Source organism: Lithobates pipiens, unplaced genomic scaffold (assembly GCF_037356315.1).
Source record: "Lithobates pipiens isolate NorthernLeopardFrog02 unplaced genomic scaffold, aLitPip1_a1.2 Scaffold_3, whole genome shotgun sequence".
Taxonomy (NCBI): Eukaryota; Metazoa; Chordata; class Amphibia; order Anura; family Ranidae; genus Lithobates; species Lithobates pipiens.
The window spans coordinates 117,964,592-117,984,947 of record NW_027507790.1 but is presented as its reverse complement, the minus strand read 5'-3'; the positions used below and the strand labels follow the sequence as shown (position 1 = coordinate 117,984,947).

At 43.7% G+C, this 20,356-nt stretch overlaps 1 protein-coding gene across 2 annotated transcripts in view; it reads left to right on the top strand.

Moving 5' to 3' along the window:
• HSD17B4 (hydroxysteroid 17-beta dehydrogenase 4) overlaps window positions 1-20,356 on the top strand; it is a 429,215-nt gene that overhangs the window by 21,267 nt on the left and 387,592 nt on the right. For both annotated transcript variants that reach the window (XM_077462215.1, XM_077462216.1), the window contains exon 2: window positions 3,211-3,264. In XM_077462215.1, coding sequence (XP_077318341.1) covers window positions 3,211-3,264 — 54 coding nt within the window. The remainder of the gene's footprint in view (window positions 1-3,210; window positions 3,265-20,356) is intronic.

Below are 20,356 nucleotides of genomic sequence, written 5' to 3'. Positions count from 1 at the left end.
GGATTTATTTACCCCCTTCCTGACCAGAGCATTTTTTGCAATTCGGCACTGCGTCGCTTTAAGTGACAATTGCGCGGTCGTGCGACGTTACTCCAAAACAAAATTGATGGTTCCCCCCCCCCCCACAAATAGAGCTTTCTTTTGGTGGTATTTGATCACTTCTGTGTTTTTTTGCATTTACTAGTAATGGCGGTGATTTGCGATTTTTATCGTGACTGCGACATTGTGGACACATCGGACAATTTTGACAAATTTTTGGGACAATTGGCATTAATACAGCGATCAATGCTATAAAATTGCATTGATTACTGTAAAAATGTCACTGGCAGTGAAGGGGTTAACCACTAGGGGGTGGGGAGGGGGTTAAGTGTGTCCTGGGCAGTAATTCTAACTGTCTGGGGGATGGGCTAGCAGTGACACGACGCTGATCGCTGCTACCAATGAGGGGTAGCAGACAATCGATGTCCTGTCACTAGGCAGAATGGGGAGATGCTGTTTACTTGGTACTGAGTACTTGGATCCCGCGGGCAGTCACGGAGCTCGTGGCAGGCACGCGTGAATGACGGGGAAATTCAAAGTAACGTACGGGTACGTTACTTTGCCCAGCCATGCCATTCTGCTGACATATATGTGCTGACAGCAGTCGGCAAGTAGTTAAAGTGATTTTAAAGGTTGTAGTTTATTTTAAAAAAAGAAAACGTGTCGTCATACTTTCCTTTTGCAGCCCTGATCCTCTTCTTTTTGGGTCCTCCGCCATCGGTTCTGGCTCCACCTCAAGCCGTGCTCCTGTGAATGGACATTGTCCATTCACACACACACAGTGTGGCTCGGCCCCTCCTCACTCCCTGTTTTCCCTCATTGGCTCAATGGCTTCTGCTGCTGTCAATCATAGCCAATGAATCTGTGTGACCCAGTGAGGCGAGAGACCCAGGAGAGCCCCTGCTCTTGTGCACATCTCTGGATTGAGATGGGGCTCAGGTAAGTATAAGGGGGGCTGGGGTGGGAGCTGCACTCAGATAGTTTTTTTTTTTTTTTTTTTTATATGCATTCAGGTAAAAAAAACTTTCTGCCTTTTAGAACCACTTAGAACTAAATGCATTTTGGATAAAGTAGCGGAGAATTATAAGCCCTGTCAGTTTCTTCCATATATTTGTCTCATTGAGGAGATTTACTTCACTTCCTGTCCCGCAGCCAAAATAGGAAGTGAGGGGCAATCCCTCCAAAGTGAGGAAATCCCTGCTTGTCACCAAAACTAGTGTTCCCATTAGAAAATGTTTTTCTTGCTGGAACAGGAAGGGGACATCCCCAAACTGTTCCCACAAAGTTGGGAGCATGAAACTGTCAAGTCTTGATATGATGACTCCTTATGAATTCCTGAAAAACAACCCTGCACCATAATCAAAGCAAGGTCCATAAAGACATGGATGAACGAGTTTGGGGTGGAAGTATTTGACTGGCCTGCACATAGACCTGACCTCAACCTGATAGAACACCTTTGGGATGAATTAGAGAAGAGACTGTGAGCCAAGCTGTCTCCTCCAACATTGGTGCCTGACCTCACAAATACGCTTCTGGAAGAATGGTCAAACCTTTCCATAGACACTATCCTAAACCTTGGGTTAGCCTTCCCAGAAGAGTTGAAGCTGTTATAGCTGCAAAGGGAGGGCCAGCTCAATATTCAACCCTACGGACTATGACTGGGATGCCATTAAAGTTCATATGCGTGTAAAAGCAGGTGTCCCAATACTTTTGACTTGGGTGTTTGGTGAATGTGGCATTTGCCAGATTTCCAAAACAGGTGAATTCTTTTTATTTTAAGCCCATGATACAAGGATTCACCTGCAGTGAATGGTTGGTGAATGCCAGTTGCTGCTTTATAAATATACCTCTTAGTGTAGTTGACACCTACATACCTTCTTGTGCTTTGTGATTTTGCAGATTGCTGCCAGATAAGTATGGCACGGTGGCGAGTAATCAGTTCTTCTGCTTTTTCTGTCAGACCTGTTCCCTGCTTTTGGTTGGTGATGGGCCTGTAATGAGGTAAAAGGGTGGTCTAGAGGTAGCACCTATGGCATCTCGTCAATGTATTCTTACCAGGGTGCTCTGCCACAGAACATGCAACATCCAATCATCTAGAGAAGGGCCAGAGCACTGAGAAAGGTGGTGGTAAAATAAAAAAAATGCTTTTTGGATACAAAAGGATTCATGCATCGATGTAAAAGATGCATAGCATGTTGAACAAGTAAAAATAAAGAGCGTAAAGAAGTCCCCTTCAATCCAACTTGACCAGTGGGGCGTGTGAAATTGTTCAACTCTTGTCAAAGTACCCTTGTGACCTACGCACTGGAGTGTCCATGTGGCTTCCAGTACATAGGGATATAACTACTAGACAGTTAAGTAAACGCATCAGCAAACGTAATAACATTGAAAATTTCAAACCTAGCGGATCTAAACTCTTTAAGAGTATTGCAACAAAAATGCAGGAGAATTGGTGTTCTATGTGATAAAGTTGAGTTGACACTGGCGAGATCAGGATAAAAGAAAACAAGTGTCACAGAATGAAATTAAATGCATAATCACCCTAGTCACATTGACACTGGACTAAATAGCGATATAGACTTCATCCCTCGCATTAACTCGGAAGTGATGTTTTACACCTGGAGGTAAGGTCAGACATTGAGACTCAGACTGGCACGCTGAGAGTGGAGCTGGTCCCTGTATATATTAACTACCAATAAATGGTTTAACACTATGGAAGTGTTCTTTCTTCTCTGACGTTTGGGGCATGAGAAAAGTGTCAGAGGACTGGAGGTGGTTCTGGATGATTTCATGTCGCACTGCAAATTAGGGGATCATGGAAATCTGGTGAGTTCTGTGGTGTGGAGGATCTGAGTGTGGAGTACAGAGCATAACATTTTTATTTTTGGATAAGCAAGGAGCTGGAGTTAATAGAGGTATGAAAGAAGCATTGGCATTGAGCACCTTATTTCTTATGCACTGAACACTTAATTGTTTGAAGCACGGGCACTTTAATACAAATATTGATTATTTATTTAAATCGCATATATGATTTTGGTTGATTCTATAAGCTGTGCGTGTGGATGGATGGATAGAGATATGTATGTGTATATGTCAAATGATGTTTAATGACATTAATCGTGTAGACTTTTTATTTTATTTTTTTATTCAATCCAATGTGTTGTATTTCAGGATTGGGAAAAGCGTATGCCCTGGCCTTTGCAGAAAGAGGAGCTTCTGTTGTCGGTACGTTTATTACACTTTTTTCTTTCTTTCAGCTACTAATGTGACCTTTGATTTATCAAGACAAACAACTGTTCCAAAGTTCAAAACTGATGTAGCTTTTTGATTGTAACTAAGATTGCAGCATGGATCATTCAAAGAGCATAGGGCATTGCTGGATGAAATGCTTTTTATTAACAGTAGAAAGTAAATAATGATCAGCTTGTGTATTGACTGACCGAATTCCATTCCATAGAGCCTAGGAGCCACGATGGGCATCTTGTGGTGTTATGTTTATATAAAGTATGTCTTACTAAAAAGGTATTTTAATTAAATTAAAAGATGTCAATGGATGGACTATTGCCGTTTTTTACAAGAGGATCATATTAATTTAAATAAGTGTTTGTCATCCAGCTTAATTTTCCATAATTCCATAATGTGGGGGGATTGAAAGAGTCCCTACCCGAGAAGCACCGATACTGTCCAGATTTTGCCTTCCCACAGCACTGCCCAGGTTTTAAAGATAAACTTTGATTGTTCTTGTTCACTTCAAAAGTCAGCTCCATTTTAGTGTATTGGATCCATGAGAAAATTGTTGGTCACACCATGTAATCTCACGTTGTTTTGGCATTTATGGGTCAACATATCATCACAGTTGTAAATTAGGGGTGTCCAACTTCATTTCATTACAGTCCACATCAGTGTTATGGTTGCCCTCGAAGGGCTGGTTGTATCTGTAAGACTGTATAAATGTATCTACTCTTTATATTAAATAATTGCCTCTGCATTTGATTATTGCTAAACTCAGTTTAATTTATAATAACAAACATGTAATACTTACCTGCTCCGTGGAGTGGTTTTGCACAGAACAGCCCAGATACTCCTTTTCTCAGTCCCTTGCTGGTGCTCCTGTCCTCTCCCTCCTGCCTATTGCCCCCACAGCAAGCAGCTTGTTATGGGGGCAGCTGAGCCACAGCTCTGCGTTTCCATTCAGACACGGAGCCGTGGTTCAGCCCCCATCTCTCGCGCGCTCTCGTTGGCTAACTGACTTTGACAGCAGTGGGAGCTGATGGTGCCACGCTGCTGTCTCAGCCAATGAGGGAGAGTACCGGCCAGCCGAGTCTCTCCTGCAGCATCGCTGGATTGAGATGGGCTCAGGTAAGTATTGGGGGGCATGAGGTAGGCTGCTGCCCACAGAAGGTTTTTTTTTTATCTTAATGCATTAAAGTTGATGCAAACCCTCACCTATTATACCCAGTGAAGTGAATAACCTCCTCATATGATACACAGGGATGAAAAAAATCTTCCTACAAAGGTTTTACATGTATATCTGCTGTCTTCAGCTTTATTTACTCTTTAGGAAGTGCACGTCCTGTTAGAATTTTCTCTTCCTGATTCACCTGTTGGTGTTTAAATGTTGCCATACACTGTGAGACAGCTGATTGGAGGAAAGGCACCCCCTCCACATAGGCAGAGACTTGCTGTGCTGTGAATAGACCAGCTCTCTGCTAATATATTTATAGCAACCACCCCAAAATTTAGGCTGCTTATCAATTGCTGGAGAAATTGTCAGAAGTTATTATGCTTGTAACAGAAGAATGGAGAAGGAGAAAATCATGGAACTTTAAGCATTCTTACCCTTCCATGCTCTATCCAAAGCTACAAAAAAAAGTTGTAGCTTGTGCGTAGATGAGTTGGATTTTTTTAATGACATCTCGGCAGATTAATGCCGCCATTTTTGCAATCTCCTGAAGTCTTTTATGCTTCTTGTATTGTAGTGACAAGATGAGTGATGTGTCTACCACTACCCTTATCACAGATGGCACACTAGACATTAAAAATTTCTGCTTGGTCGATGTTGGCATTTTCCAACATTATGTTCTGTCCATTAGTTTCAATGAATTATTCTCTGCAATCGTAGTGGCTTTTGATCCCACATGTGTGGGCTTGGTCTGTAAAGCAGTTGAAAAAGCCGAAAAAGGTTCAGTCAGCTTTTAGCTGGTAGATAGAACTATCAGAGTAGCCCTGTAATACAACACTGGAAGTACGGACTAGGGTTGTCCCGATTTTAACTTCTTTTTTTTTTTTGCTTACTAGTACACCCCTAGTACAGACTGCTCAGATATAACAGATATAGTATAAATGTTCTCTTTATGCCTGTAAGCTGTAAGCCATGTTAACGCGCTAGTTCTAAAGTGGAACTTCAGGGGAGAGCTTCCAGTTGACTTCAAGAGCCTTGCTAGCCAAAATGTTCTTGTTGTTGGAAAAATAGAACATGGTTGTTTCTTGGTTTGCCCTATACTGCTAGTAAAGTACCATATGAAGTGAATGTACGCAATGTGCATGGCATATAGCAAGTTATGTCAATGAAGAGCATGCAGAACACTACACTAATGAAAAAAAAAATCACTGTTTGCATATTTTGTTTTCCTCTTATGCGATGGATCTGGCCCTGTTTTTCTGAAGTACAATGTTGGGGGGGGGGGGGGCACTTTAGGGTGCAACTGATTCCTGCAGCTATTTCAGTCATTTGTGAGCTGCTATCTGGGCTGACAAGTCCTGTATATTTCAATGGCAGGTTGGCGGCCGCTGTAACAATCTGCCAGACTGGCAATAACCCACAGTGATCACTGCTGGATGTGTGCAAGTTGTTGAAATATATTGATTAGCGGCTACAGCGGATTGGCTGCATCCACTGGCCCATTAAACATTTTCTAGCATTTCCCCATTTACAACTAATTGAAAAAAAAAAAATGACTTCCATTGTGCAGGGGAGCTCACATACTGATCAAAAAATTCTGTTATGAGGGCTGTATTGAATTATTACAGTATCAGAACCTAAAAAGGACATGCACAATGATTGCAGGGTAAGTAAAGACACTACATAAATGGCTTAATATCTGCAGAAAAATAGACTATCGTGCTCAGTGCAATTAAAAATGTCACTGGCAGTGAAGGGGTTAACACTAGGGGGCAGTGTAGGGGTTAAGTGTGACCTAATGTGTGTTTCTTACTGTGGGGGGGCGTGGCTTGGCCTGTGACACCACTGATCGTCATTCCCTATGATGGGGAACGACTATCAGTGACAAGCTCACTAGGAAGCATGGGGAGAGGTTTGTTTACTTCTCCCCGTTCCTCAGCTCTGTGACCCGATTGGGTCTGCAGGTCCCGAGGGTACGGTCACGGAGCTCAGGACCGGGTCGAGAGTGCGCCGCCGCCAGTGCGCGACCCACGGCTGAGCTCTTAAAGTGGAAATAAACTCATTGATTTAAACAGTTAAAAAAAAACCTGTATGTACTTGTGCCCAGCCGTGCCATTCTGCTGCTGTATATCGGAGTGAGGCGGTCCTTAAGTGGTTAAAGCTGCAGACATATCCTAAAGGATGAATTTCTATTGCAGCACAGGTATGTGGCAAGGATTTTGGCTTCCCATTGACTCTGTGGTGTAAAAGTGGTCTTGCACAGCCCATTCCCACATGAGAGCAGACTATTGCCTTCCAGCTAATAGTCGTGGGCTGAGTTTGGATCACGCTTCAGCCTGTTTACCCCCTTACGCTATGCACCAGCATGCTGCAACCACATCTATTCACGCAATTGCAAGGTGTCCCCAGTCAGTTGAATGGCCAGTCAGTGGCCAGTGACCCCAGTCAGTTGAATGGTGTTTGTTGGGCAGTATTGAGTATTTTCACTCCTCCCTCCACTGCCTTTGCAACTTAAGGGAGAGCAGTTGGGAGGCTGGTAAAAACACAGCCCCACCGTGCGTTTTATAACCCCCCCCCCCCCCTTTTTCCCTCAACCACAAGTGTAAATGAACCTCATTTCTATCTCGGGGTAAAATAGATTGACCAACAAACTTAGCATCTTTACATTGGTCATAGTCCTATAGGAAAGTTGCATCTTTCATATGGTAGCGCCAGACTCTTTATAGCAGCTTGTCAATACTGTACAACCAAGTTTTCCACCTTGTGGTTATTAAACACAAGGCCCTGTCCCCTCTCAGCCTGACAAACCTTGCCAAACCTTTCCAGTCCCAGCTGGACTGTTTTACTATTTTAAACCTGTTCCCAGGCTCGCAGTCTGTTTCCCACAGACCACTTCTGGCTTAACAGCCACAAACTGTCATTAAGACCCCACATCTTTCCTAGGCAGGAAAGGCTGAGATCCCAAAAAATCACGATCCAGCCGTGATTTCCTGCCAAGTCCCCCGGCTTTGTTTACTTCTGCCGCTTGTAGTGATGTAGTCGTGTGAGTGGGTAATTATTTAGTTATTATAATTTGAGTAATTTCCCACCGCAGCCCGTTTCTTCCAGAGAGTTGCATTTATTGACACTTCAGACAGAACAAAGTCCATAAGATACTTGCAGCAGATGACAAAATCCAACAAGTAAATACGACAACCAATAGTAGCCTTCAGAGAACCCAGTTCCTTCATGGAGAATGAAGACTGACTGCCAGCTTGAATTGCCCCCCCCCTGAAATGCTAGTACACTGGGGGGGTTCTGCTAGGTTAACCCAAAATACTCTGATCTCATTGTTAAAGCGAAGGTCCACCAAAAAAAATAATGAAAAGCCAGCAGCTACAAATACTAGGGATGCATCGAATGGGTTTTTTTTTTTTTTTTTTGCCGAAACCGATACCGAAAATGAAAAATACACTAGGCCGAAAACCGAAACCGATACCGAAACAGCACCGATACCGAAAATGATATTAAAAAATATTTTTATACAAGAGGTGGTCAGAGACTGGGGACATGGTTTAGGAGGTGGTCAGAGACTGGGGACATGGTTTAGGAGGTGGTCAGAGACTGGGGACATGGTTCAGGAGGTGGTCAGAGACTGGGGACATGGTTCAGGAGGTGGTCAGAGACTGGGGACATGGTTCAGGAGGTGGTCAGAGACTGGGGACATGGTTCAGGAGGTGGTCAGAGACTGGGGACATGGTTCAGGAGGTGGTCAGAGACTGGGGACATGGTTCAGGAGGTGGTCAGAGACTGGGGACATGGTTCAGGAGGTGGTCAGAGACTGGGGACATGGTTCAGGAGGTGGTCAGAGACTGGGGACATGGTTCAGGAGGTGGTCAGAGACTGGGGACATGGTTCAGGAGGTGGTCAGAGACTGGGGACATGGTTCAGGAGGTGGTCAGAGACTGGGGACATGGTTCAGGAGGTGGTCAGAGACTGGGGACATGGTTCAGGAGGTGGTCAGAGACTGGGGACATGGTTCAGGAGGTGGTCAGAGACTGGGGACATGGTTCGGGAGGTGGTCAGAGACTGGGGACATGGTTCGGGAGGTGGTCAGAGACTGGGGACATGGTTCGGGAGGTGGTCAGAGACTGGGGACATGGTTCAGGAGGTGGTCAGAGACTGGGGACAGGGTTCAGGAGGTGGTCAGAGACTGGGGACAGGGTTCAGGAGGTGGTCAGAGACTGGGGACAGGGTTCAGGAGGTGGTCAGAGACTGGGGACAGGGTTCTGGAGGTGGTCAGAGACTGGGGACAGGGTTCTGGAGGTGGTCAGAGACTGGGGACAGGGTTCTGGAGGTGGTCAGAGACTGGGGACAGGGTTCTGGAGGTGGTCAGAGACTGGCGACATGATAAAAGAGATAAGTGCGTTGTCCCCTGTGCAGCCAGCGATGCAGCAAAGAGGAGAGCCGCCTCCGCCGTCTGGTTTAATAGAGCGCCGGGAACATCACAGCTTTAATTTCAATAGCCCCGCCCCCACCCAGGCCCCGCCCCATTTTCTGCTCAATCATCGGCTGTTTTTTCCTTTCGGCAATTTGCCAAAAGGGGCATTTTCAGCCGATATGTTTCGGCGGCTGAAATTTTGGTGCATCCCTAACAAATACTGCAGCTGCTTACCATAAATGGACATTTACCTGTCCAGGGTGCCTGCAAAGTCGGCAGCCGAAGCCGAGCAATCGCTCTTTTCTCAGCTGCCTACGCTGCCATTCTCTGAGAGAATCAGGAAGTGAAGCATGCGGCCTCACTACCCGGTTCCCTAATGCGCAAGCGTGAGTCACGCTTTGCGTCCTCACTGGTCCCCGATGTGTTCTGGGACCTGTGTGTTTCCCAGAACACATGGGGGGGGGGGGGGGGGGTGTGACGCGAAGGGGTGTGACTCCCACAGGAGTCTATTCCCAGAAGTGGGTGTAGATACCTGTATTATACAGGTATCTGCACCCCCCCTCCCCCCTGAAAGGTGCCAAATGTGAGGGGGGGGGGGGGGGGTTTGTGCAAACCTCCGCTTTAAATCGAAAAGCCACCATTTCCATGAATACCCCCTCAAGGCTAATTACCATCAATAAATACTACTTCTAGGGTTCCTTATCATCCTTGAGTATGTAAACAATGTACCCTTTGAAAGGACGTGTAAGAATGATCAAGCAGCTGAATGGCTGCTATGATTGTTCTTATGGTGAAGAGAATCACAAGGGGAAAAGATTGATATCTGATGCCTGTAGCTGCAGGCTCATTCAGATACCACCACTGAAAGCCCAGGACATCATAGGACGGCCAGCAGTCGGCGAGTGGGGGAACATGTTCGTTTTTTTTTTTTTCTTTTTATTACAATCACTTTAAAGTGGAGTTCTACCCAAAAGTGGAACTTCTGCTTTAAGCACCACATTTGGCATGTCATTATTTATTTTTCTTTTCTTTTTTTTTTTTTTTTTTGAGGGGGGGGGGGGTTACCTAGTTTTGACAGGTACCCAGATCCCACTTCCACTCTTGTGGCGGTGACTCCTCTTCCCCCTCCCTGCAATCTTCTGGGACACGTCGCAGGTCCCAGTAGATTGCCTGGCCACTGAGAAGGCGCAGCACAACTCATGCGTGCGCCCGGCTGTGAAGCTGCACACTGTTACAGTGGGGTGTCCACACTTGCAATGCCGAGGAGAGGGAGAGGAGCGAGGCTTTGGGTGGCCGCATTGTTGAACCGTGGGAAAGGTGAGTGCCTGTTAAGTCAACAGCTACACTTTATTATTATTTATATTATGAACTTAAAAAACGACTGGAACACTGCTATTGTTCATCCTTAAGCTGAACTTCTTCTTTTTTTTTTTTTTTTTTTTTGTACTAAAGTGAGCTGCGGGCCTGGTCATTCCCTCCCTGCAGCACATTGAAGCCCCAAAAAAAGAGCTGGAATTAGAGATGCATTCAGAGGATGTCCAAGCTCCTCTTTTGACCACCTGTCTGATGTCGAGTCATGGCACATCAAAAGTAGCTGACCGCTTTGCGTGGCTTGTGAAAATTTGGACGCTGACCACCACTTTTTGGCTTTTCACGCTCTCAGGGAAAGTCATAGGCACAATAGGTTCACATTAGGAATCTAGTGTGACTACAAGGGTATTTCTTTTCAAGTAAATCTTTGTAACATGAACATGTAGGTTTGCATTACAAAATCTAGGTAGTAGAGACCTTCGTGCATTGGCTTTATTATTTTTTTCAATGGGGGAATGAATAATGCATGGGCCCATTTTAAGACACAAACAGCAAGCCAACTACTACCAATGATCGTTTGCACCTTTTGCTTACGAACAAAATGACAACAACGAGAAAGCAGCAGAAATCCCAGAGGGAAATAAATGATGCAAAGGGTAATCTGAGAACTGATGAAGAATCTATAAATTAACTTGGATCAAAAGCCATACCGCATACCTCATGCAGTTCTGCATACTCGAGTGTACCCCAGAGACCTGCAATGGCAGTTGTCTGTTATGACAAGTGGATCCTAATTAGATCACAATATCCCTTTGTAGGCAGAATATTGCTTCAGGTAATTGGAGAGAAGTGTCATTCCTCTATCAGGAAATGCTGAGAATTTATTGTACAATGTCTAATCCTGACTGGTATAAGGGAAGTAGAAGAGAAGATTTGAATGAGATTTGTGAAATATAGCTGAACTATATAGTAAACATTTTTTTTTTGTCACTTTCGGTCTGTCTAATAGCAAACTTAAAGCATATGCTGAACCCCCCCCAATCTTCTTTTTTTTGGCAAGAGTAGGGAGGGATGAAGACCCCTGTCCAGTCTGTGTCCCCTCAGGCAACTTTTCCTTTGCTTTCTGTCCCAAAGACACAGCAGGAAGTAAAAAATAAACATCTCCAAAGCAAGTGGATATCTCCCTCGGGCAGTTGTCCTAAGACTAGGCTTCCCTACTGGAAGATTTTTCCCTCACTTACTGTTTTATGACAACAAGGAGCTCTTTCATAATAAAAAATGTGTTGTGTGAATCTTTGAGCATTCTCAGCCATCCTGAATAATCCTCGTAATGTGTCTAATAGCTTCATTTTCATTTGCTCCTCAGCTCCACTTTGTGGCCACAAGGTTTATATTGATATAGTTCTTGAAGATGTGGGCACCAGATGGGGCTGAGGATCATAGTAGGCAGGCTGGATACAAATTGATTATTTAAAAAAAATCAGATTTTGGTTTTAATTTTTTATTTTTTTTTTCCTTTTCAAACCGTTGTTTTTATTGAAAAATTAGAATATAAAAAAAGAACAATAGAGTTCAATTTTAGTCTTACGAATGCAACATGGCGAATTATATGGTGACATTACAGCGATGGTATGCAAAACAAAACTCTGTGAGTTCCAGGGTCAAAACAAATCTTATCAAATACAGTGTTATAGTTTTTACCTGAAGTAAAAGGGTCTTAATATGCACAAGCAGACTGTCCAGAGAGGAAGAAGAGCTATTGTCCGTTGTCATTTCATTGACAGCAATCTTGGAGACCTCCCTTAGGGGTCTTGTTCTATCTTACTGGATTTTCTGTATTAAAGAGAAGAGAAGTCTAGAAAGAAAGGGCAAGAGAAGTGAATGGAGGAAGGGAATAGAGAGACACAGCGGGGAGGGGTAGAGTGGTCGGATGGCCCATGCGGGCCCAGAGCGGCGGTTGTTACCATCAGATGGTGCTTAGGATGGGCTAAGGTTCCAACAGTTTGATTTTTTTTAATTTTTTTTAATCAAATTTATTTTGATAAGATGCTTCTGAATTAAATCTATCTAAAGATAGTTTTCTATTTAAGATACATTAATTTAGTTTATTTAGCATGAGGCTGTATATCCTGCAATATTTACATTTTTTGGAAACTCATTCAATGAATGCAAGCTGAGATAACATGCACTGCATTGATGCATTCACACATTTTCAGTTTGAAGATAAAACAATGTTCAGGAACATTCCTTTAGCCCATTGTTTTGCAAATCTTTGTACACTACAAACTGTATGATTGAAGAGAAAACTGTACCAGTGTGAGGAGGAAGGGCAAGCAGTAAAAAGGAAAGGGAATCCTCCTAAGCAACTTATAAACCTTGTGATCTTTCTGCACACATCTTTAAGTGCTTTATTCCTCCACTGAGGAGCAAAATGGCAGCAGACCATAAGAGACCCAGTTTGGGAATATTTGCTAACCTAACATCTTATTATTCCAAATATTGAAGATTCTAACTACCAGTGAGATTGAGTCCTTACATTTTAAAGAGCACCTGCCATTTCAGATCCATCATGGCAGCACCTGTTAGTGGGCATCCACTCACCTGCTGCCATGTCCCTCCCCTTGTTGTGTCACAGCAGCCACCCCATTAAAGTAAATGGGACTTTCGGTGAGTCAACAGCAGGTCAGAGGAGGAGCCACTCCGGGACAGATGACAGTTGCTCTATAAAAATGATGATTCAAAACAAGCCTTTTTACTAGTGATTTAAATCGCCTTGATTTAAATCCAATCCACCCTGATGGTAGGAAAACATTTTGGACATATTTAGAGGGCTTTTCATGGCAGCTGTGTGAATGAATGTTTTTAGAAATGGAGCCTTTGATGTTGGAATAAACATCGCTTTCTGTACCAGATACAGTGGTCACCAGGATGAATGCTAAGTGCAAATCTCCCTAGCAGGAACACGGACAGCAGGTTAAAAAAAAAAAAAAAAAAAAAGATTAGACTAGATTTTAGTTGGATATCGGAGTAAAGGGGGCTGAACACAAATGCACGCCACACTTTTCACACATTTTATTTGTAAAAAGTTTTGAAAACCATTTATCATTTTTTCCTTCCACTTCACAATTATGTGCCACTTTGTGTTGGTCCGTGATATAAAATCCCAATAAAATACATTTTTAATTTTTGGTTGTAACATGACGCGTGGCAAATTTCAAGCGGTACAAATACTTTTTCAAGGCATTGTAGATATTGCCTATAACCCATAACATAGGGTAACTGTTTTTAAATGCTTAAATGCTATGCTGTCTGGTACAGCGTGCATGCTCGATTGAGTGGCATTCTTTGTTACAAGCTGTATATTCATGTCCCTTGTGAATATAATTTAAAGCTGAATTCCACTCCTATGTAAAAAATTAAATAAAAAAGCCCAAGGACAAGTTTAACCTGTCACAATGCACGTCCGGGCATGCGTTGTGTCGGTGCTGATATATACTTTGTATAATGATTGTTTTAAAAACATCTTTTCATTACATATACATAACCGTTCCCACCCCATACTTATTAGTATGGGTGTACTTAAATGTACAGCCCCTCTAGGATGTATGGTCCGGCGTATGTTTACATATGTCCCACTAGACACCGGAGATGATGTATTTTCATTACATCACTTCCTGTTGTCGGATACATCCTGGCCGGATGTGATGTACCTTCCGTTTACGTCACTTCCGATGTTCGACGCTCTCCGATGGGTTGTGACGTATTTCCTCTTACGCCGCCCCTTGCGTCGGACGTGCGTGTGGTGCTGGTGCTTCCGGTACACGGTGCGTTCCATCGCCGCTTGACGGAGGCATCAGTGCTCTCCATGTACGACACGCCCACTGTGTTGGTGCCTCCCTGTGGTGGGTGTGGTTTCGTCGGCATAGGTGGCTGGGTATGATAATGATTGGATCCATACCCATGCCCCTTATGTGTTTAATCATGACCCGGAAACACTACTAACGGTATTACAGAGTGGAATAAATCACAACGTCTGGCTAATTTTTACGTTGGGTATGTTTCTAATGTTTGGGCCAACCTAGCTTTCATTTATTGGTTTATTTTATACATGTTTGGGCATGGTCTGTCTGCTGATACATGCTGTAACATTGTAATGAGGCGTGGAACGCACGCCGGGCGCCATCTTAAACCGGAAATGACACGCGGTGACACAGGCAGATGGAATTCTCGCCCAAATTGACTGTTTGCTATATAAGTGATGATGCTACAGTGTAGTGCTACCCCAGATGACGTCTGTAGAGGACGAAACGCGTCGGGACTACTGCTGTAGCACTGTTTTTATGGATTAAGCGCTTGATTTCTTTGGTTACATGTGAGTTCATTACTTTTTTATTAAATTTTTTCCTTTTAAACGGATTTACACTATTGTGGCTCCTTATTTTCCTTTGTATGAGTTCAACATTTTGAGCCGGAGTATACTGATGTGGATTTAACAACTAGTTGGGACAACTTTATGAGGAGTCTGAGTTGATACTTCCTTGAAAATCTACACCTGCAAATTTCGGCTTCTAAGTCATAAGCTTGTATGATCCTTCGAATATAGATTCGTTTGGATCCATACTATCCGGTAAGCCTTTAATTCTAAAGGTGACGGGAACATCACAGGGTGTCTGCATGCTAGTCTCATTTAAGAAGGTGGATGGTGACCTGTATTTCACGTTTGGACTGGATCAACTCCTCACATAGAGACTTTTAATTCATTTATATTCTTTTGGAAGTGTATTTTTTATTTCTATGCAAGTTTTCAAGAATTGTCACACTTAAGGTGTTTTGGTTAAACTGTATGATGATGCACTAACTAGATTATTCATAACTTTGTTAAGCGCTACACTTTGGTTTGGTATTTGTTTTATTATTCACTGTTTTATCCTTGTGATTGTGTTAGCAGCTTTCTTTCTTTTTTGGATAGCGCAGTGTCACAGGGAAAGTTTTTTAACCTGTTCTGGACTTCTCTTTTATTATAATAACTATTAGTTGTTTATAGAAGGCCTGGATGATGGCTATTGCTGTATTTCTGCTGACCCTTCTGTTCTCTGCATCTTCAACAATAGAGTCACTGCAGCTGCTATGCCCTCCTCTCCTCCAGCCCAATCATGGAAGTCTTGGTATTCTGTAAAGTTGTTCTCCAAACACAAAGGTAAATGGGAAGCATAGGGGGAGGGGCAGGCATAGCTGCTCTGTGTGCTTCTCTCCTCTCAGATCACAGAATGTCTCTCTGGCAGAGCATTAAACTAGTCGCATATAAATAGCAAAGGTAGGTCCAGAAGGTGTCCTACACTTAATTGGCCTTGACTCCTAGTGTGCCTTCACTTTTACAAAGTGGCTGCACTTTCTAGGAATTCAATCTTAAAGTGATATTGAAGGTACATTTTTAAAAAACATGTTGTTATACTTACCTACTCTGAGCGTTTTGGTTTTGTATAGAGGAGCCTCAGTTCTCTTCTCGGATCCCCTGCTGGCACTCCGGTCTCCTTCTCTTCTCCAAGTGCCCCCATAACAAGCCACTTGCTAAGGGGGCACTTGTATATGCTCACTTCCCAGCCCTCCTCCCTCCTCGCTGGCTGTGATTGACTGCAGCAGGAGTGAGTGGGGAGGTAGAGACCTGGGAGAGCCTCAGTTCTTGTGCACATCACTGGATCGCGATCGGGCTCGGGTAAGTTTGGGGAGGGGGGGTGGGGGCTGTGGGGGGGAGCTGCATAATTGAAGGTGTGTGGGTTTTTTTTTTTTTTCTATAAAAACACTTTAAAGGCTAATGCACTATAGATTCTCCAGTCTTGCTTATGTTGATTGAAATCCTTCTGGAGCCATTAGGCCTTAGGGCATTTAATATCGAATATTGAATCCACACTTCTTGGGTTTGAAACTGGGGAGCTGATGATCTGATAGTTCTTGCTGCAAAGTTAACCAGGGTACTGTTGACCTCGTAACCCCTGGGGTCAATCTTTGCGATAAGCAGATGGGGTTTTTATCTGTTGTGATGGAGCACTGGGTCTGCTTCAAGGATTGCTGGCAATTGTCGTTCACTTATTAAGACTACTCATAATTATTTTATTGCACTATGTTAGAGCACTTGTATCATTGCATGAGGTCACTTTTATTTGTTATATGCTGTTTGGGAAGTCTTAAAGGGACAGTGCACCTAGTCTGTTATTGCTGTTATAGGGTATACAACATATATTTATGGCTTTAAAGTTTTACTAAATCCAGGACCCTGTATTTGTTATATCTGGTCTCCCACCTTACACAGAACATGGAAATGCAATTATTTTAGTAAATATAAATGGCTAAATACCTTTTCTCATCAGCAGTATATAGCAGTCTTGTGATTTCTATCAGTTCCTGGTGAAGCTTGTAGGAGGAGTTGTCACACTGCCCTGAGTTGAGGCTGCAGGGCTCCTGACCCTCTGCCTGGACAGTGCTGCACTCTCCCAAGGAAAAAAAAAAAACTCTCTAGCAATACACACCAAACTGAGCATGTGCGGACTGACTCCAAAGGCTCTGTCTTATCTGGACTTGTCCAGGGGGGCAGTGCAGGGAAGGGTGGATCTGTGCATACAAGATCAGCCTTTTTACACAATGCAGAGGATTAACCCCTTAGAGTGAATATAACGAGCATGCTTTACTGCATATACAGGCTGATTTTACTGTTGTGGCTTTAGTGACACTTAAAACTGTTTAATGTTAACCTTTTTTTAAAAAACGTGTTTTGAGGCATAAAAAGGCCCCAACGCTGTGTTTGGAGAGGAGATTATCCGTGTAATATATGTGCGCACATGCATGTAAATTTATTCCAATGGCCAACCTTTCTGCAGGTGCTTCACCCTTGGTCTACTAGTATGTGCCTCCTGCTCTCCCCAGGTTCCTCACCTTTTTGATAACTCTACCCCCGAAAGAGCCATTTGGTAATTTTGGGTTCTCTGTTCTGTGTCTTGACTCCAAGAAAAATTTCAGCCCCTCTAACACCTGATTGAGTGAATGTTACTGCATGCACTTAAAGGAACACTAGTGTGGATACCTTTTTATTAATAAGAGGAAATATACACAAGACTGTCAATGTACTTGTATGGGTTAGCGTAAATGGTGGTCCTGGGACTAGGGTTACACTGATGCCAAGCATTTGTACGAGTATCTGTACTTGTGCAAATGCTCTGATGCTTGACTGGATACCTGTTGTATCGTGCCCGGCATCCTCTGTGTAGCGGGGGGGGGGGGGGGGCAGGCAGCCTCACAGACAGGGCGGCCATCAAGGGGGTACAGCCCATACACCTGTAGAGGGGCCCAAGCATCCAGGGGCCTGAGCGGGGACCACCTCTCTGGGCAGCTTCCCCACTTATACTCTGAGGACAGTTCCGCAATGAATGAATTCTGACCAGGGACAGACTGAGGGCCCAGGGTAAGTGGAAGGGAGGTACACTTGCAACTGTGGAGACAGCAGCAGTGTCTGTCTATATAAACATCCCCCAATCACTCTGTCCAGATAATGTGAATGTCATTTATGACCACTCATGTACCCCCCCTAGTGTTTATGTGGTGAGTTTACACTTCTGATTGTACAGACTCAGAGCTTAGACCCAAGGGTTAATTAAGTTGTCATCAATTTCAAATCATCTGGACGTGAACAGAGGCTGGATTATAGAGATATATATTTACATCTTATAATGGGAGGATATTATCAGTACCAATTTTGTATTATGTACAGTATTGTATATATTAATGACCAATTTTATATATATATATATATATATATATATATATATATATATATAATAAGCCCCCCCCCCCCAGAAAACATCACCTCCAGACCACTGCATACATCCAGCTGACGGACATCACTCTGACCCTTATCTGTCCAACATCAATCCTTCCACATTCTGCCACTGTCATACCCTCCACACTCCTCTACATACTGGAGGGATTACACTGGACTGGATATGGGCTGTACTGAGGGCACAGAGGGAGGAGACTGCGAGAGAGGACCGACAGAGAGGAGGTGAGACTAGAGAAGGATTACATGGGATGGAGGAGAAGGACATGGGATGGTGAAGATGGTACTGCAGCAGGAGAGGGATGGAGGAGATGGAACTGGAGCAGCAGGAGCACTTGGGATGGAGGAAATGGGCATGGAGAAGGAAGAGAACATAGGATGAAGAAGATGGGACTGGAGGAGGAGGACATGGGATGGAGGAGATGGGACTGGAGAAGGAAGAGGACATGGGACTGGAGGAGGAGGACATGGGATGGGGGAGATAGGACTGTAAGCAGAAGAGGAGCACATGGGATGGAGGATATGGGAGTGGAGGAGGAATAGGACATGGGATGCAGGATATATTGGGTTGTAAGGCTATTAAAATAAATGTGGGTGCACTGAAGGACTTGGTGGGATGGCCATTGGGTGGATTCGGTGGGACAGCTAGGGGGCGGGCCTTGAGGAATGTTTGTGGTCAGGCCTGGGGGGGGGGGGGGGGCAGACCTAAAGTTGTGTAAGGGGCCCTAAAATGTCTGATGGCTGCCTTGCTCACAGATGATCGGTGTGGGGGCAGTTACAAGCACCAATCCCCCTGTATAGCCTTTCAATAAAGCAGCTGACGGCCGCTCCTCCTCCCCTCGCTCCTGCAGTTTTGAGCTGCTTTATTGAAGAGAAGTATCGGTACTTGGTCTTACAGGGGTATTTGTGCAATCCTACCTGGGACCAATCCTGTTTAATTTGTCTATAAACCATATAGAGGATGGTATAAACTGCTCAATATTTGTGGATGATACCAAGTTAATCAGGGTAATAACTTTGGCGTAGAATGTGAAAACCTTACTAGAAGACCTAAGTAAAACATTGGGTTGGGCAACTACATGACAAATGAGGTTTATCGTTGGAAAAATGTAAGGTAATGCATTTGGGTGCTAAAAATACAACGAAAGTTACTCACTAGTAGATGACAGGCTCAGCAATGGCATGCAAAGCCAAGCTGCTGCAAGCAAAGCATGCATTTAAAAGGGAGTTTACTCCAGAGATAAAATAATTCTCCCACTCTACAAGACTCTGGTTTGGCCGCATCTGGAGTATTCTGTCCAGTTCTGGGCACCAGTCCTCAAGAAGGATGTGCTGGAACTGGAGAGCATACAGAGAAGGGCAACAAAGCTAGTAAAGGGACTAGAGCAGGGATATGCAATTAGCGGACCTCCAGCTGTTGCAAAACTACAAGTCCCATCATGCCTCTGCCTCTGTGTCTCATGCTTGTGGCTGTCAGTCTTGCTATGCCTCATGGGACGTGTAGTTCTGCAACAGCTGGAGGTCCACTAATTGCATATCCCTGGACTAGAGGATCTCCACTATGAGGAAAGACTTGCAAGCATTGAACTTGTTCTCCCTGGAAAAGGAGACGCTTGAGATGGGATATGATAAAGATATATAGTACAAATGCCTCAGTGGTGACCTTGGCATAGGGAAAAACCTTTTTTAGTGAAAGGGAGTCTAAAAAGACACATGGCCATTCACAGAAATTGAAAGAGAAATTGGAGTAGGGGGGGAGGGGAAGTTGATTGGCCAAGATAGATTTTGCCAACAAGTCACCATTTTCCACAGATTGGCAGCTGCCAATGTACCTCTCCCTACTTGGTAGACCCATGATTTCATGTTCATAGAAAGCTTTTCAAAAAATGATTAGATGGTGGCATCATGCATGCAACTATCCTATGTTTTGTAGGCAACATAAGATCTATGCACAGTGCTGTAAGGTAACTGCGGCTAGGCGAAGCCTATGACATTTCTAGTCAAGCAATGCAGGATAAAATGCAGTCAGTCTGCTTGATTGGACTGTATTCTCTGTTTCTATGCCCAGTTATTAAGATGGACAAGCGTGCAATTGCAAGGCTACAGAATAGTTTTATGTAGGACGCAGAGTACCCTGTAATGCACAGCAAATACTAAGCTTGTATTCATGCAGTCACAATATACTTTGTCTGTCACTAGAATGAATTCAGGAAATTACGTGTTTTTTTTTTTATTTATTTTTTTTATTTTTTTTCATTCCCTTTTAAACATTCTAGCATCAAATTTTCCTTTTTTTTTTTTAGACGAGAGTATTATTCCATATAACATTAATATATTAACGTGCTTTAGTGCAGTTTGT